The sequence below is a fragment of the Chrysemys picta genome, chromosome 2 (assembly GCF_011386835.1).
Source record: "Chrysemys picta bellii isolate R12L10 chromosome 2, ASM1138683v2, whole genome shotgun sequence".
Taxonomy (NCBI): Eukaryota; Metazoa; Chordata; order Testudines; family Emydidae; genus Chrysemys; species Chrysemys picta.
Window position 1 is genome coordinate 94,259,428 of NC_088792.1, and position 12,684 is coordinate 94,272,111.

Genomic DNA, 12,684 nt, shown 5'->3' on the forward strand with positions numbered 1-12,684 from the left:
TTAAACCTCCCAACATCCCCGCCCCCCCAGGAGGTAAGGAAGGATAATTTTCCTCCATTTTACAGAGGAGTAAATTAAGGCACACAGAGGTTAAGTGACAGGTTCCAGAGTGGTAGCGTGTTAGTCTGTATCAGCAAAAACAATGAGGAGTCTTTGTGACACCTTAAAGACTAACAAATTTATTTGGGCATAAGCTTTCATGAGCTAAAACCCACTTCATCAGATGCATGGAATGGCTAAATCGACCCCCAGTGGATCGATTGCTGCAGCATTGATCCATGGTAAGTGTAGACATACCCTTAGATACAGCGCACAGGGGTTTGCAAAACTCACACCCCTGGGTACTGCAGTTATGCCAACCTAAACCCTTGGCACAGACTTGCTAAACTGGCAGAAGCATTCTTCCATTGACCTAGCTACCGTTGCTTGGGGAAATGGAGTTACTACAGTGATGAAAATACCCCTGCCGTCGCTGTAATACGCATATACACTACAGAGTTACAGCGGCATGGGTATGCCACAGTAACTCCCATAATGTAGATAAGCCCTCAGTCTCCATGACTGTTACATCTGGGAAGGATGACTAGCTGCCAGCATGGAAGTTTTGCAAAATATTAATATTTCTCAGAACAAATTTAACTTCTATGAGTTGTTACCCACTCTAGAATAGACATTTTGAAGGGTCTTCAAAAGTATTACGTCAGCTCAGCTGAACTCACTTTGAAAATGGTTTCAAGGACATCATTAAGCATGTTACTGAAACAAACCACCCTCAGAATCTATTTAGAAGACCTTCACTACTGCTGCGCGAAGAGGGTCACAAACTAGGATGTTAGGGTTCGTCTACATAGATATAACCAACAAATTTGACAAGGATCATTAAAGGCAGTTACAAGACAGGATGGTTGGTTGTGTGAATGGGGCTAGATGTTGTCGTAACTGTGCTTTAGTAAGAGTTGAGATCTAGTCTAATAGTCCATCTACACTGCAAAACTACTATGTTGGGGGATCACATGGTAACTTGATAATGTCCTGACCATGTTTTTTTATGTCAGTTTGGTCTTGCCTGTGTGGATAGGACCAAAAACAGTTACAGAAATTTGCTGCAGCCTTGTAAAGGCCAAGTTTTGCCACTGACTACAGAGGGGCCAATATTTCACCCACGGCTGTAACAGTTCTATAACATGGTTGCAATATAGTTTGGTCCTTTCTACACAGGCTAGCCAAACCATGATGTAACCTAGCTAGGATATAATACTAGTTAAACTCAGTTTTGTCTGTGTAGATGGGAACTTACTCATGTCCTCGACTACATTTGTCTACACCAATGTTAATGCTACACCAGCAGTAGTGCAACAGCAAAAGATTTCCTGAAAAATGAATGTGGACAAGGCTTAATAGGCCAAAGGTCAAAGTTTCTAGGCAGTGGCGCCTATGGTATGTAAAGCAACCCCCTGGACGACTGTACATCCAGAAACCTGCATTCTTTCTGCCATCAGAAGAGAGAAGAACTGGTACAGGCAGATCAGATCTTGATTAGAGAATAAAGAAATATTTTTCTTAGCAAAAATATTGGTAATTGTCTCATGTGGCAAATGTAATGTTGGCTATTGACATTACGTGCCACATGGATGAAAATATTGCTGCTCTGAACAACACGTAGTCCTCAAAAATCTCCTAGTTCTTGTTGCCATAGTGCTCATATGTGCTCTTACAGAATGCACAGTCTTGCTGAACAATGCATTAAAATGACACCCAGATGATGCATGCTGAGTGGTTACCAGGGTGTTCTTTTAATGATTTATAATTCATCAGTGGATGGACAGTAGAGAGCATTGCTCATTAAAGAACAGTAAAGCTGGCTACCACATGTCTGTTCTTATTAAAATATGATCCAGGTAGGAATAAAAAATAAAACCCTTTTGAGAAATATGATGAGGGGAATTAACCAGAACACTGCTGTTCCAATAAAGTAAGGGTTGTATTAAAAGCTCTCCAGTTTTGAAGAGGAGGAAGCAGAGGAGGAGAACAGGAAGCTTGTAAAATGCACTCTGTCAAAGCTGGAGTATTTCAAAAGGCCTTCAAGAAGCCTAAAATATCTGTCTAGTCTTGTTCAAAGGACAGCCAGGATAGGCTGCACTGTCTGAACTGCAGTGTTTAAACACAGAGACAGCTTGACAGGACTGTCAGCTTTAAAATAAAAAAGAAATGATCTAAGTCCAAGATGGGAATTTGCATAGAAAACCCATCGACCCTTTGGAGATTAGAAAGTCCTACAAAGGGTTCCACTGGCTGCTACAGATAAACAGCCACGGTACACTGCCTAAGTATTCCTTCTGGCAGAGGAGAATACTTCACACCCTGTATCTTTAAACTTTGCAAACAGTTAACACACAAACTTAGGCCCTGTCTACACTGGCAAGTTTCTGCAGGGCCGCCTGGGGTGGTGGGGGCACGAAAGGGGGGCAATTTGACCCCACAGGGGCCCCCATAAGAGCTTTTCGGGGCCCCTGGAGCGGGGTCCTTCACTCGTTCCGGGGGCCCCGGAAAACTCTCGAGGGGCCCGGGCCCCCGGAGCTTCTTCCGCTTCGGGTCTTCGGTGGCCCACCGAAGTGCCCTGAAGACCTACGGGAGGGGGTTCTTCCCCCTGGGACCCGCCGAATCCTCTGGGCGGCCCTGAGTTTCTGCGCAGTAAAACAGCTTTCTGCGGTGTTACTCCCGAGGTGCACACACTGCCAAGCCCCTTAGTGTGCAGAAACGGCATAGTTGCAGCGCTGTAAAAAATCCACCCCGACGAGAGGCATACAGCTTTCTGCGCTGGGGGAATAGCGCTGTGGTGCCAGTGTAGACACCGTGGTTGATTATAGCACTGTGATTGGCATCCGGGAGGTGTCCCACAATGCCTGTTCTTAGCTCTCTCGTCTCAGGTTGAACTCTATGGCCCTGCCCTCAGGTGACCAATCGTCATCCCCACTCCGTAAATTCCTTTGGAATTTTGAAAGTCTCCTTCCTGTTTGCTCGGTGATGCGTGCAGTGGTCTCAGCACATCTTTCCAGGTGGGCATGCCTGCTCCACGCACCAGGCGATCCTCCGCTTGGAGCACTACTGAGCTGCTGGACCTCATTGGCATTGGGGGAAAGGAGGCTGTCCAGTCCCAGCTGCGCTCCAGCCGTAGGAATTATGATACTTACGGACAGACTTCACGATGCATGACAGAAAGGGGCCATGACCGGGACACACTGCTGTGCAGGGTCAAAGTGAAGGAGCTGCAGAACGCCAACCACAAGGTGCAGGAGGCAAACCACTGCTCCGGTGTTGCGCCCACTAGCTGCCGGTTCTACAAGGAGCTGGATGCAATACTCAGTGGTGACCCCCACCTCCACTGCGAAGACCACTGTGGATACTCTCGCATGCCAGTCAAGAGTGGACCGAGCCAGGAGGAGGAAATCTTGGACGAGGAAGTGAAGGGGGACCCAGAGGCAGAGGATGACTACCCTGGAGGAGCCTAGCCAGTCACAGCTGTCAGAGCTTGGCGAAGCGCAAACAGGAGAGGAGGCCCCTGGTAAGTAGATTTGATTTTGTGAATTACTGAAGCGAGTTGTTGGGGGCAGAAGGGTTGCAGAAAGCAGCCTTTTCTCTGTATGATGCATGTACCACCACATGCCTAGTTTGAGCGGCAGAACAGGCTGTTGATTGACTCCCTCACTTCACGGGAATCTGCTTCAGAGATCTCCAGGAAAGTCTAGTAGAGATACTGGGCCATCCACTGCCGCAAGTTCTTTGGCAGAGCTGTTTCGTTTCTTGCCCCATTAATGGTAACTTTCCCGCGCCAGTGAGCCGTCATGGTTGGGGGTGGGAAGGGGGGAAAACCACTGTTGCACACAGGTGAGCCGCATAGGGCCATGGCGGAAGGCACTGTCTTGGAGAAGACCCTCCCCTGACTCCCTGCTCACCCTCAGCAGCGAGACCCTCCTCCATCTTCCCACAATTCTTAGTGGCAGAAGAGGAAGAATTGCTCTGTGGGATAGCTGCCCAGAGTGCACCGCTCCGAATACCATTGCAATTGCCACAAGTGTGAACCCGCTATTGCGCAGGCAGCTGACAGTGTGAACACACAAGAGCAGTTTCCCTTCAGCACTCTCTGAGTGGCGCTGTAACTGCCAGTGATGTAACTCTGCCAGTGTAGACATATCCTTAAGGAAGAGGAAGAGCGTCAGCCTGGGAAGGAGGTTGCAGAAATTCTGAATCCAGACATTCTCAAACATTAATGCACTCTGGGTGAAATCCTGACCCTACCGGCTTTGATAGCAAAACTCTCATTGATTAAGCTCTTCAGGGCAGGGACTCTTTATGTTCTTTACAATGCTTGGCACAATGGGGTCCTGGTCCATGACTGGGACTCCTAGACACTAAAGTAATACAAATAATAATAATGGCAAAACTCCCATTGACTTCAATAGGGCCAGGACTTTAGTCTTTGTCTTTTACAACATAACTTAAGAAACATATCATGAAATACAAGGTAGTGTACATATTTTAGCTTGCTATGCAGATAAATTAATCACATCATTCCCACTGGTGTAAACAAAATCAGAATGTCTAATCCCCCTAGAATAACAATGTGTACAGACCATTATGAATTAATCTAGAGTATTTTACACCAATCAAAGCAAGGAAATTCAGTCTTTAGACTGCTACTTCATCCATAACACAACCCCATCATACTCCAGAAAACAGTGGATGATTGGACATGCTATATAATCTGCATTATATGCAAACTAAGTCCAACAAACCACGTAAAACCAATTGGCATTCTACTTCTACTAAGCAATGAAATTCAATTGAAAGCTGCATGGGCAAATGGTTAAGATTTTTATAATAATACTTAGCTATTAGAACTTATATATGCAAAGCCCTGTACAAACATAATCCACAAAAGAGCTCTGTGAAGTATGTTAGGATCAGTGATAGTCATTTAAAGATAACAAACCTGTGAGAAGAGAAGATACCAGTCCAAAGCTACAAAGTGAGTCAGTGGTAAAAGTATTATAGATGTAGTGCATAGGCATGGAAAAAAATATTTAAAAAGAAGTTTGTGCGCATTCAGTAGCTACCTATTAAAATTTTAGAAAAGCACACAATCCAAGGGTTTGGTTTTAGGTTTTTTGGTTGTACTTACTATTTATAACATCACCTTGGAAACTTGAAAAATGAAACTTATCCTAAAAATAGCTTCTCCCTTCATCACATGCAGAAAAACACACCAAAGTAGCTCATTATTTACTATTACAGGGTTATATAGGACTTTAATTCATAATTAAAAGATACCAATGATTACAAACTTGGGCTCTAATGAGTAGCCCCAGTAAAGTTAAGTTTAGTGTTTGCAAGATCAGGGCCTCAGGGTCTGATCCCCAGCCCTTTCCTCATTGACAACGTTGGGCCTATATGAATAAGCAAGGACAAGAGATGGTCAAAAAAAGATCGCCAATCTCTTTTTTGTGTGTACGATCATATGGTCTAGAACCCCAAGGGGAAAACAGGTGGTCTGAACTCTAAAGAATATGCAGCTGGATCAACTGGTAGTATACCATGTTATTGTGTATAAACATATAACAAGTAATGTCTTTTATGAAAACTTGTGATGTTCTGACCTTGACGGTCACCAGGAGATGGGTACACAGTTTACGCTTATAAACATATGCATGTACATATGTGTAGAACATTTTAATTGTAATCATGGTGCAACTTACAGCTCCACCTCACACTAGCCAGGGGAAGCAATCAGGCAGGGAGGGGCATGAAAATAACTCCAAGCACTTAGCATTGTACAACCAAGGGAAAGGCAATGATGGACTATTAAAGTTAATGGAAAGACATAGAAACTGAAAAGAAAACCCCAGTCTTGGGCCTTGGCTACACTTGTGAGTTACAGTGCAATAAAGGAGCCCCGGGCACACTAGCTCACTCCCCCATCCACACTGGCAAGGCACGTAGAGCGCTCTGATTCCGCAGCTACAGCGCTGCTGGTACTGTACCTTGGCAAGTGGAATAACGTTTGCTGCGCCCCCGCTGGAGCACCGCAGCGCCAGTATGAACGAGGTGTTGCATTACTGTGCTGTGATCAGCCTCTGGAATAATCCCATTAAGTCAAGTGGCCACTCTTATCATTGTTGTGAAATCGGCTGCAGGAATGCGGAAATGCCGTTTGAAAGCTCCATTTTGGAGAAGCCGGCTGCTTATCAGCTCCGAGGAAAAAGCAAACATTTACTGTTTGCTTTGAGTGAGAGAGAGAAAGGCAGGTGGGGGGGGAGAAGGAAGTCTGAACTTACAAGACAGCATGCTGACACACTCTCAGTACCCCAAAAACCCACTCTCTCTACCCCCACATACACACAACACACTCCTTGTCACACTCCACTCCCCGCATTTGAAAAGCACGTTGCAGTCACTTGCATGCTGGGATAACTGCCCATAATGCACCGCTCCCAATGTCGCTGCAAGTGCCGCAAATGTGGCCACGCCAGTGTGCTTGAAGCTGTCAGTGTGGACAGACTTCAGTGCTTTCCCTACTGCGCTCTACGAAGGTGGGTTTAACTCATGGCACTCTACATCTGCAAGTGTAGCCATGCCCTTGGAAAACTAAGGAAAGAGGCAGTTTCCCCCCTCTGTATCCATAGTCCCAGAGAAAGAAAAAAAAAAAGGCAAACCCTGTTGAAAGAGAAGGGGTTTATTATGTGAGAAGGCTACCCAGAAACAGAGGGCCAGCAGCTAAGCAGGGTATTATCCATGAAACACTAGATACCACTACGACAGAGGGCACACTGGAAAACTATTAAGAGGCAATGGGTAAGTTGTATTAGAGAAGGGAATTTAGCTTATATAGAAGTGTGAAGACTGAGATTGCGTCTTTATGGTTACAGTCTGTGTAACTTGTGTTTGCTTTTTGACTTTTTCTTTAGTTTTACTCCAAGCAGGTCTCTGTTGTGCAGTCTTTGTGGAGTGTACAGCTGGGGGCAAGCTTCAGTCCTTTAGGGTGATGAACCAGAAGGGAAAAGTCCGAGTGTCTGGTAGTTAAGAATTTAAGGGAAAGATTTGGGAGGACTCAGGACCAGAAGAGCTATGGAGTAACTAGGTGGGTGGAAGCCATGGGGAGACCTTTATGTCTGTAGGCTGGCTACCCATGTCAGAGCTCTGAGCCATAGTTGCACAGCATTAAGGCACCCAAAGTTACAGGGCAGGTGATGGCCTGGGTGAACCCCAAAACATCACAACATGATTTTCGAAGACATTCATGAAAAAAATGTGTTTGTCTTTGTAGAAATGTTCACAGAAAAGGACAATTATTGTAAATACTTGTGGGCACATGTATTTTCACAATGATACTTGTGCAAACATGTATTTGCATGAGTATTCATGCTGGAAATATTAATGCAGGCATCCTAAAAGCTATTTGCGGGTTCAGGAGTCATCCAGTCAGGTAGCCAAAAAAACAACCTCATGTGACAAAGGTGGCTAATCCCACATCACAAATAGCATATTATTAAAAGCTAGTACACGGATCAATAATTATGGTACAGTTCACAAGCAAACCATATGTTTGTATAAGCCATTAGTTGAATCATTTTGAACAAGATAATACACAGATATTCAATGCTGTTTGTGAATAATTAATTAACTGATACATGGACTAGTCACTTAATTTGTGTGCTGCTAATATTTTACCTACCTCTAGTAAAGAACAGTCACTAGAATAAGGGTTTGCAGGATCTGGTGTATAAAATATACGCATGAATGTTCACAAACAGTAGCAGATGCCATTCTGCTTACTGCATGGGAGGACAGACAACTGTGCTTTAGGAATATTTTCACACTATACAATGATTATAACTAAGTTATCCATCTACACACCCATCACTAGAACAAAAAAAATCCCAGAATGGGCAATTCTAGACAAACTGACGTTTCACTCTCATATAAATCCATATAAAAAGATAAATGCTGGATAAGATACATAAGTTAATTCCATAGAAACGTAACTGGGCACAGGGGGAAAATGTGTCATGTAAAATGACAAAAATACTATATAGTGCATACCGAGATAGTGAGGAAGATAATAGGAGAGTCAAGATAAATAGGAAAGATAGAAAGATGAGAGCCAAGATAATAGGACAGAAATTCAATCTATGCTCAAGTAACCTAGGAGACAGAGTGTGTGAGTGTTTTAAAGAGGCGGCAAGGGGAAGCATTGTTTAGGGAAAAAACAGTCCTCAGAGAATCACATGAGACATGAACTTTGCAAACAGATCTGAAGAAACAAAGAGACAGGTCAAATTCCCAACAGGTCTGACAATTCACATTCACAAAGTTCCAACTCAGTGAAATTGCAAATAGGCAAGTCATAAATCTCTAAAGGAGACGGTTTATAAGGGATTTAGCAATGTGCCAGGAATTACTGCATTGCCAAAGTGATCCTATAATGATTTAGAGAAAAGAAGCCAAAGTCTAAAAAAGAACAAGTAGTCTAAATCTGTGATAATTAAAAGAAAAAACACTGTACTTATACTTATGGTTTCAGATTTAATTTAGAAAAAAAAAAACCCTCACTATCCCATTTTCAAGTGTTTCTGGCTGTAGGGGATAAAAATCAGAAACTCACACCTGGAAGTGAAAGCATTGTGTAAGGGTGGGCATTTGCCCATGGAAATGGAGGTTACTTACCTGTAACTTCAAGATGTGTGATCCGTATCTGTATTCCACACATGGATACGCATGAACACCATGTGCCTGAGTCCAGAATTTCTTTCAAGCAATGTCCATTAGTCAACACACATGTTATAACTTTCTTCATGCTTCCAACTGAGGGCATGAAGGGTGGTGCTGGCCAACATCTCTCCAGTTTCCCATTCTTACTGCAGTGTACCCAATCCACAGCAGAGGGGACAGAGGGTGGGTAGTGGAAGACAGATAGGGACCACACATCTCAAAGAACTTCCAGTTACAGATAAGTTGTGATGTGTATTCCGGATGTAAGAAATTAACAAGGAGTAGTCAAACTGGGGGTGGGTTCAGTGAAACAGAAGTGATAGCTGAAGGTAGCACTGCTGTCCCCACAGCCATATCCACAGTTGAGACTGTACCGTGATATAATGTCTCATGAAGGTATGCAAAGAGCTCCACATGGCTGCCCTACATATTCTAGTCTGAGTATGTCTCTCAGAGATGCAGCTGAAGTAGCTTCCCGCCCTGGTGGAATGAGCCTTTATCCCTTTAGGGATGGTTGGGAGGATGCCAACTAGTTGGTAACAAAAGGTGATGCAACCCAAGATCCATTTAGAAAATCTCTGCGCGGATATATATTGACCTCTTGATCATTCTGCTATGGAAACAAATAGTTTAGGTGTCTTCTAACCTCCTTTGTTCTTTGCAGATAAAAGGCCAAAGCCCTCTGGAAGTCCAAAGAATGCAGTCTTTCTTTCTTCTTCCAAGGCATGTGGTTTAGGAAAAAAATACAAGTAATTGGATGACCTGACTCTCATGATATACAAACACTACCTTGGATATGAATCTGGCATGGAGGTGTAGTGAGACCTTTTCTTTATAGAAGGTGGGCCAACCTTAAGTACTCCCAGTTCACTGACTCTTCTTGCCGATGTTATAGCTATCAGAAAGGCCACCTTCACGGACAGACGTGTCATAGAGCATGTAGTCAGTGACTCAGAGGGAGTCTTAGTGAAAGATGATAGAACAAAATTGAGATCCCACTGAGATACAAACTTCACCACTGGTGGAAAGGTTCTGAGAATGCCCTTCAAAAATATAGTTGTGACAGGATGTGTCAAGATCGTACAGTTATCATCTGGAGGATGGAAAGTTCTGATTGCTGCTAAATGAACCTGCAGGGAACTGAATGCAAGATCCAAAGACTTATGGATAAGTAGATACTCTAAGATATCAGGGATTCCAGCGGAGTCCGGAGACAAATTGTGTTGATGAGCCCAAGTGGAGAAACACTTCCATTTAGCTGAGTAACAGCTTCTTGGCCAGTTCACAGTGCCCCAAGGTCAAACATATTTAATGAATGTTCTCTTAAATAGGGGCTTCTTAAACGTTTTCATGGAATGACCATGAATTCAGTCTTGTGGACTTGCATCTCACCCTGCCTATCCACTATTAAATGGCTGACTTCCCTTTCCATGCCATTCTGGTGACAGCTAATAATTCCGTAACGGTAAAGCAAGTTTATGAAAGCATTAGTGTATTTTTAGCTGTATGTAGCATAAGGGTTTTGTCCACTCTGCAGAATTACACAGCTTACAATTTGCTTTTCACAATGTCTCATCCACATGTTCTGTTGTTCTCAGCTGGAAACAAGGAGGAAGGACAGATATGTGGCTAGCCAGTTTCCCGGGGCAAACAACATGGGCTCAGGACCCACTGAGACTGGAAACCTCTGCTCTATCTACCTTAGGTACTTATTATTGTAGTACCTAGAGAACAAAGATTTTCTTCTAGCACACGTACATGGAAAGCACCATTAATCTGTAAATTTTGAAGACTACAAAAATGCCATTCATTAGCAACACCCCAATCCTTTAAAAAGGTCCCCCAAACCACAGCCACGGTTTTAAAAAAATGTAAACATTTGAGTATAACACACTGGAATTGGGTTAAAAAAAAAGTGAATGCTGAAAACTAGAAGGTACCGTGGCTCCAACATAGAATTGATGGCATGGGTACTTTTTGAGGAATTATGCAGGCAGTTTGTGTGGTACTCTTTGCTGACACATCAACACAGATTTTGCTTGGTTTTATGGGATTACAATTTTAGGCAACAGGGATGTCAAGTCCCCCTTTTCAGTGAGATCGATGTGGATTGGTACTTGTTTCCCCAAAAACCACAGAGATTGGGAGGTGTTGAGGAAGTCCCCACCTCGCCTCTTCCTGAGGCATCCCAGGAAAGGGGGTTAGATTCACAGGGAAGCCTGAGCCATCTATGAGACCAGGTAGCTTCCTAGGTATTAGGTTGTCCTGGGTTGCAGGCCATGATACACCTTGGAAGTAATCCAGGCTCTTCTGAGAGGGCCTTGCTCTTAAACTATTGTTAAGCTTTGGGAATGTGATACTCTGGAACTGAGCATGAAAAATAGAAGGCATGTGACAGAGAGAGTACCTATTGCCTTCTCCCTTTTAACTGCTGCTGGACAGGTCACCTTGTGAGAGGTTATGCTCTCATGGAACAAATAAAGTTCCATTCGCTTGCCCCAAAATTCCAGATGTCTATCTGTGTCCTTACTGGGTCCTTCAATTCCCTATTTCTACCCCAACATATCTGCAATTTTGCTATTTGCATGCCCAGTGTCTGGTAACTGCAAACATCAAGTTGGGTGGGGTGGGTGTGAACAGAGAGGTCTGCATGACTCGGTGAATTATCAATAAGATACAGAGCTTTTCATTTCTTTACTACAGTTTATAATCCAGACTAGATTTCCCTTACCTGAAAGTTACTAAGCGGTTCAGTGGCCTATGTGAAATAAATTAATGGTCTCGGACCAGGTCCTAATAGACAGGGGTTCACATCACAAAGCTTCCTCTGTAACTGGCACCCCTTTTGGCAGCCACATCAGAAGCCAAGGATTGAATGGACAGGACCTTTTTCATCCCTAGATTTGATCCCGTCAGAACATAGTTGCGGTTGTTTAAAGGAATTGCATTGCCTGGGGACTGAAATTTCCAGAATACTGCATTGAATCTGCCGTGGCTACCATGACCAGACAAACTCAGGTAAGCTGTTTTAGCAAGACAGTGCATTGGTGATGCAGGATGGAGACAGTTCTATTGCTGATACCCATGCTACAGATAAACAGAGGCTTTCAATATGTGGCAGTATAGCTGAGAGCCCAGAAATGGGTCATGATGGGGATCTGGTGGGTCCCACCCACCAGCTGAGAGGGAGTGGGATAAAAAATGCAAAATCTCACGGTCACTAGAAACCAGGAGAGGAGATAAGAAGGAGCAGTTCACTCAGTCCTCCTCTCTCTCCCCTTCTGTCATCCCGACCCTATCACATGCCTTTAACCCAAACATAGTAGAGTTCTCCCCATCCTGTCCTCCATCCTCCCTCCCAGCTCTGAACTCTGGAGCAGACACAAGTTTCTCTGATGGAGGCATTGGTGCCACCTTAACAGACTGGAAGCTGTGCCACCTTGGAGATGAGTGCTGTGCAAATGGGGGGATGGGAGGAGGGGAGGGAGAAGAGAGATTAGACAGAAGTACCCAGCAGCACCAACCCTAATCCACAAGCCCCACACCCAGCAATACCAGCCCTCCTCCAAATGAGTGAAAACCCTACAAATCCCACAATCCTTTGTAGTTGGATACAGTAGATCATGGGCAACATTTTACACCATTGTGAAAGTCACAGACCCCAAAAAATAGAGAACCACTAATTCTCAGTCCCTTCCACGAGCTTCCAAATTCACTACAAGAAAAAAATTCATAGTAATCACCTCAACCAAACCATCATTATGGGAGACTGAAAAAGTTTAAGGAGAGCGAACAGAATGGTAACTTACTGGAGAGGTTGTTAATCGAAGGATCGCTCCATTTTTAATTTCATTGCGATTCTGAAAGAGAAAATCCAAAAGGTTTTACTCCCTCTAATTACAATCAGCTCGCACAAAA

At 43.9% G+C, this 12,684-nt stretch overlaps 1 protein-coding gene across 3 annotated transcripts in view; it reads right to left on the reverse strand.

Moving 5' to 3' along the window:
• ELMO1 (engulfment and cell motility 1) overlaps positions 1-12,684 on the reverse strand; it is a 471,086-nt gene that overhangs the window by 326,428 nt on the left and 131,974 nt on the right. For all 3 annotated transcript variants that reach the window (XM_005287366.4, XM_065587209.1, XM_042860355.2), the window contains one exon: positions 12,576-12,626. In XM_005287366.4, the coding sequence (XP_005287423.1) occupies positions 12,576-12,626 (51 nt within the window). The remainder of the gene's footprint in view (positions 1-12,575; positions 12,627-12,684) is intronic.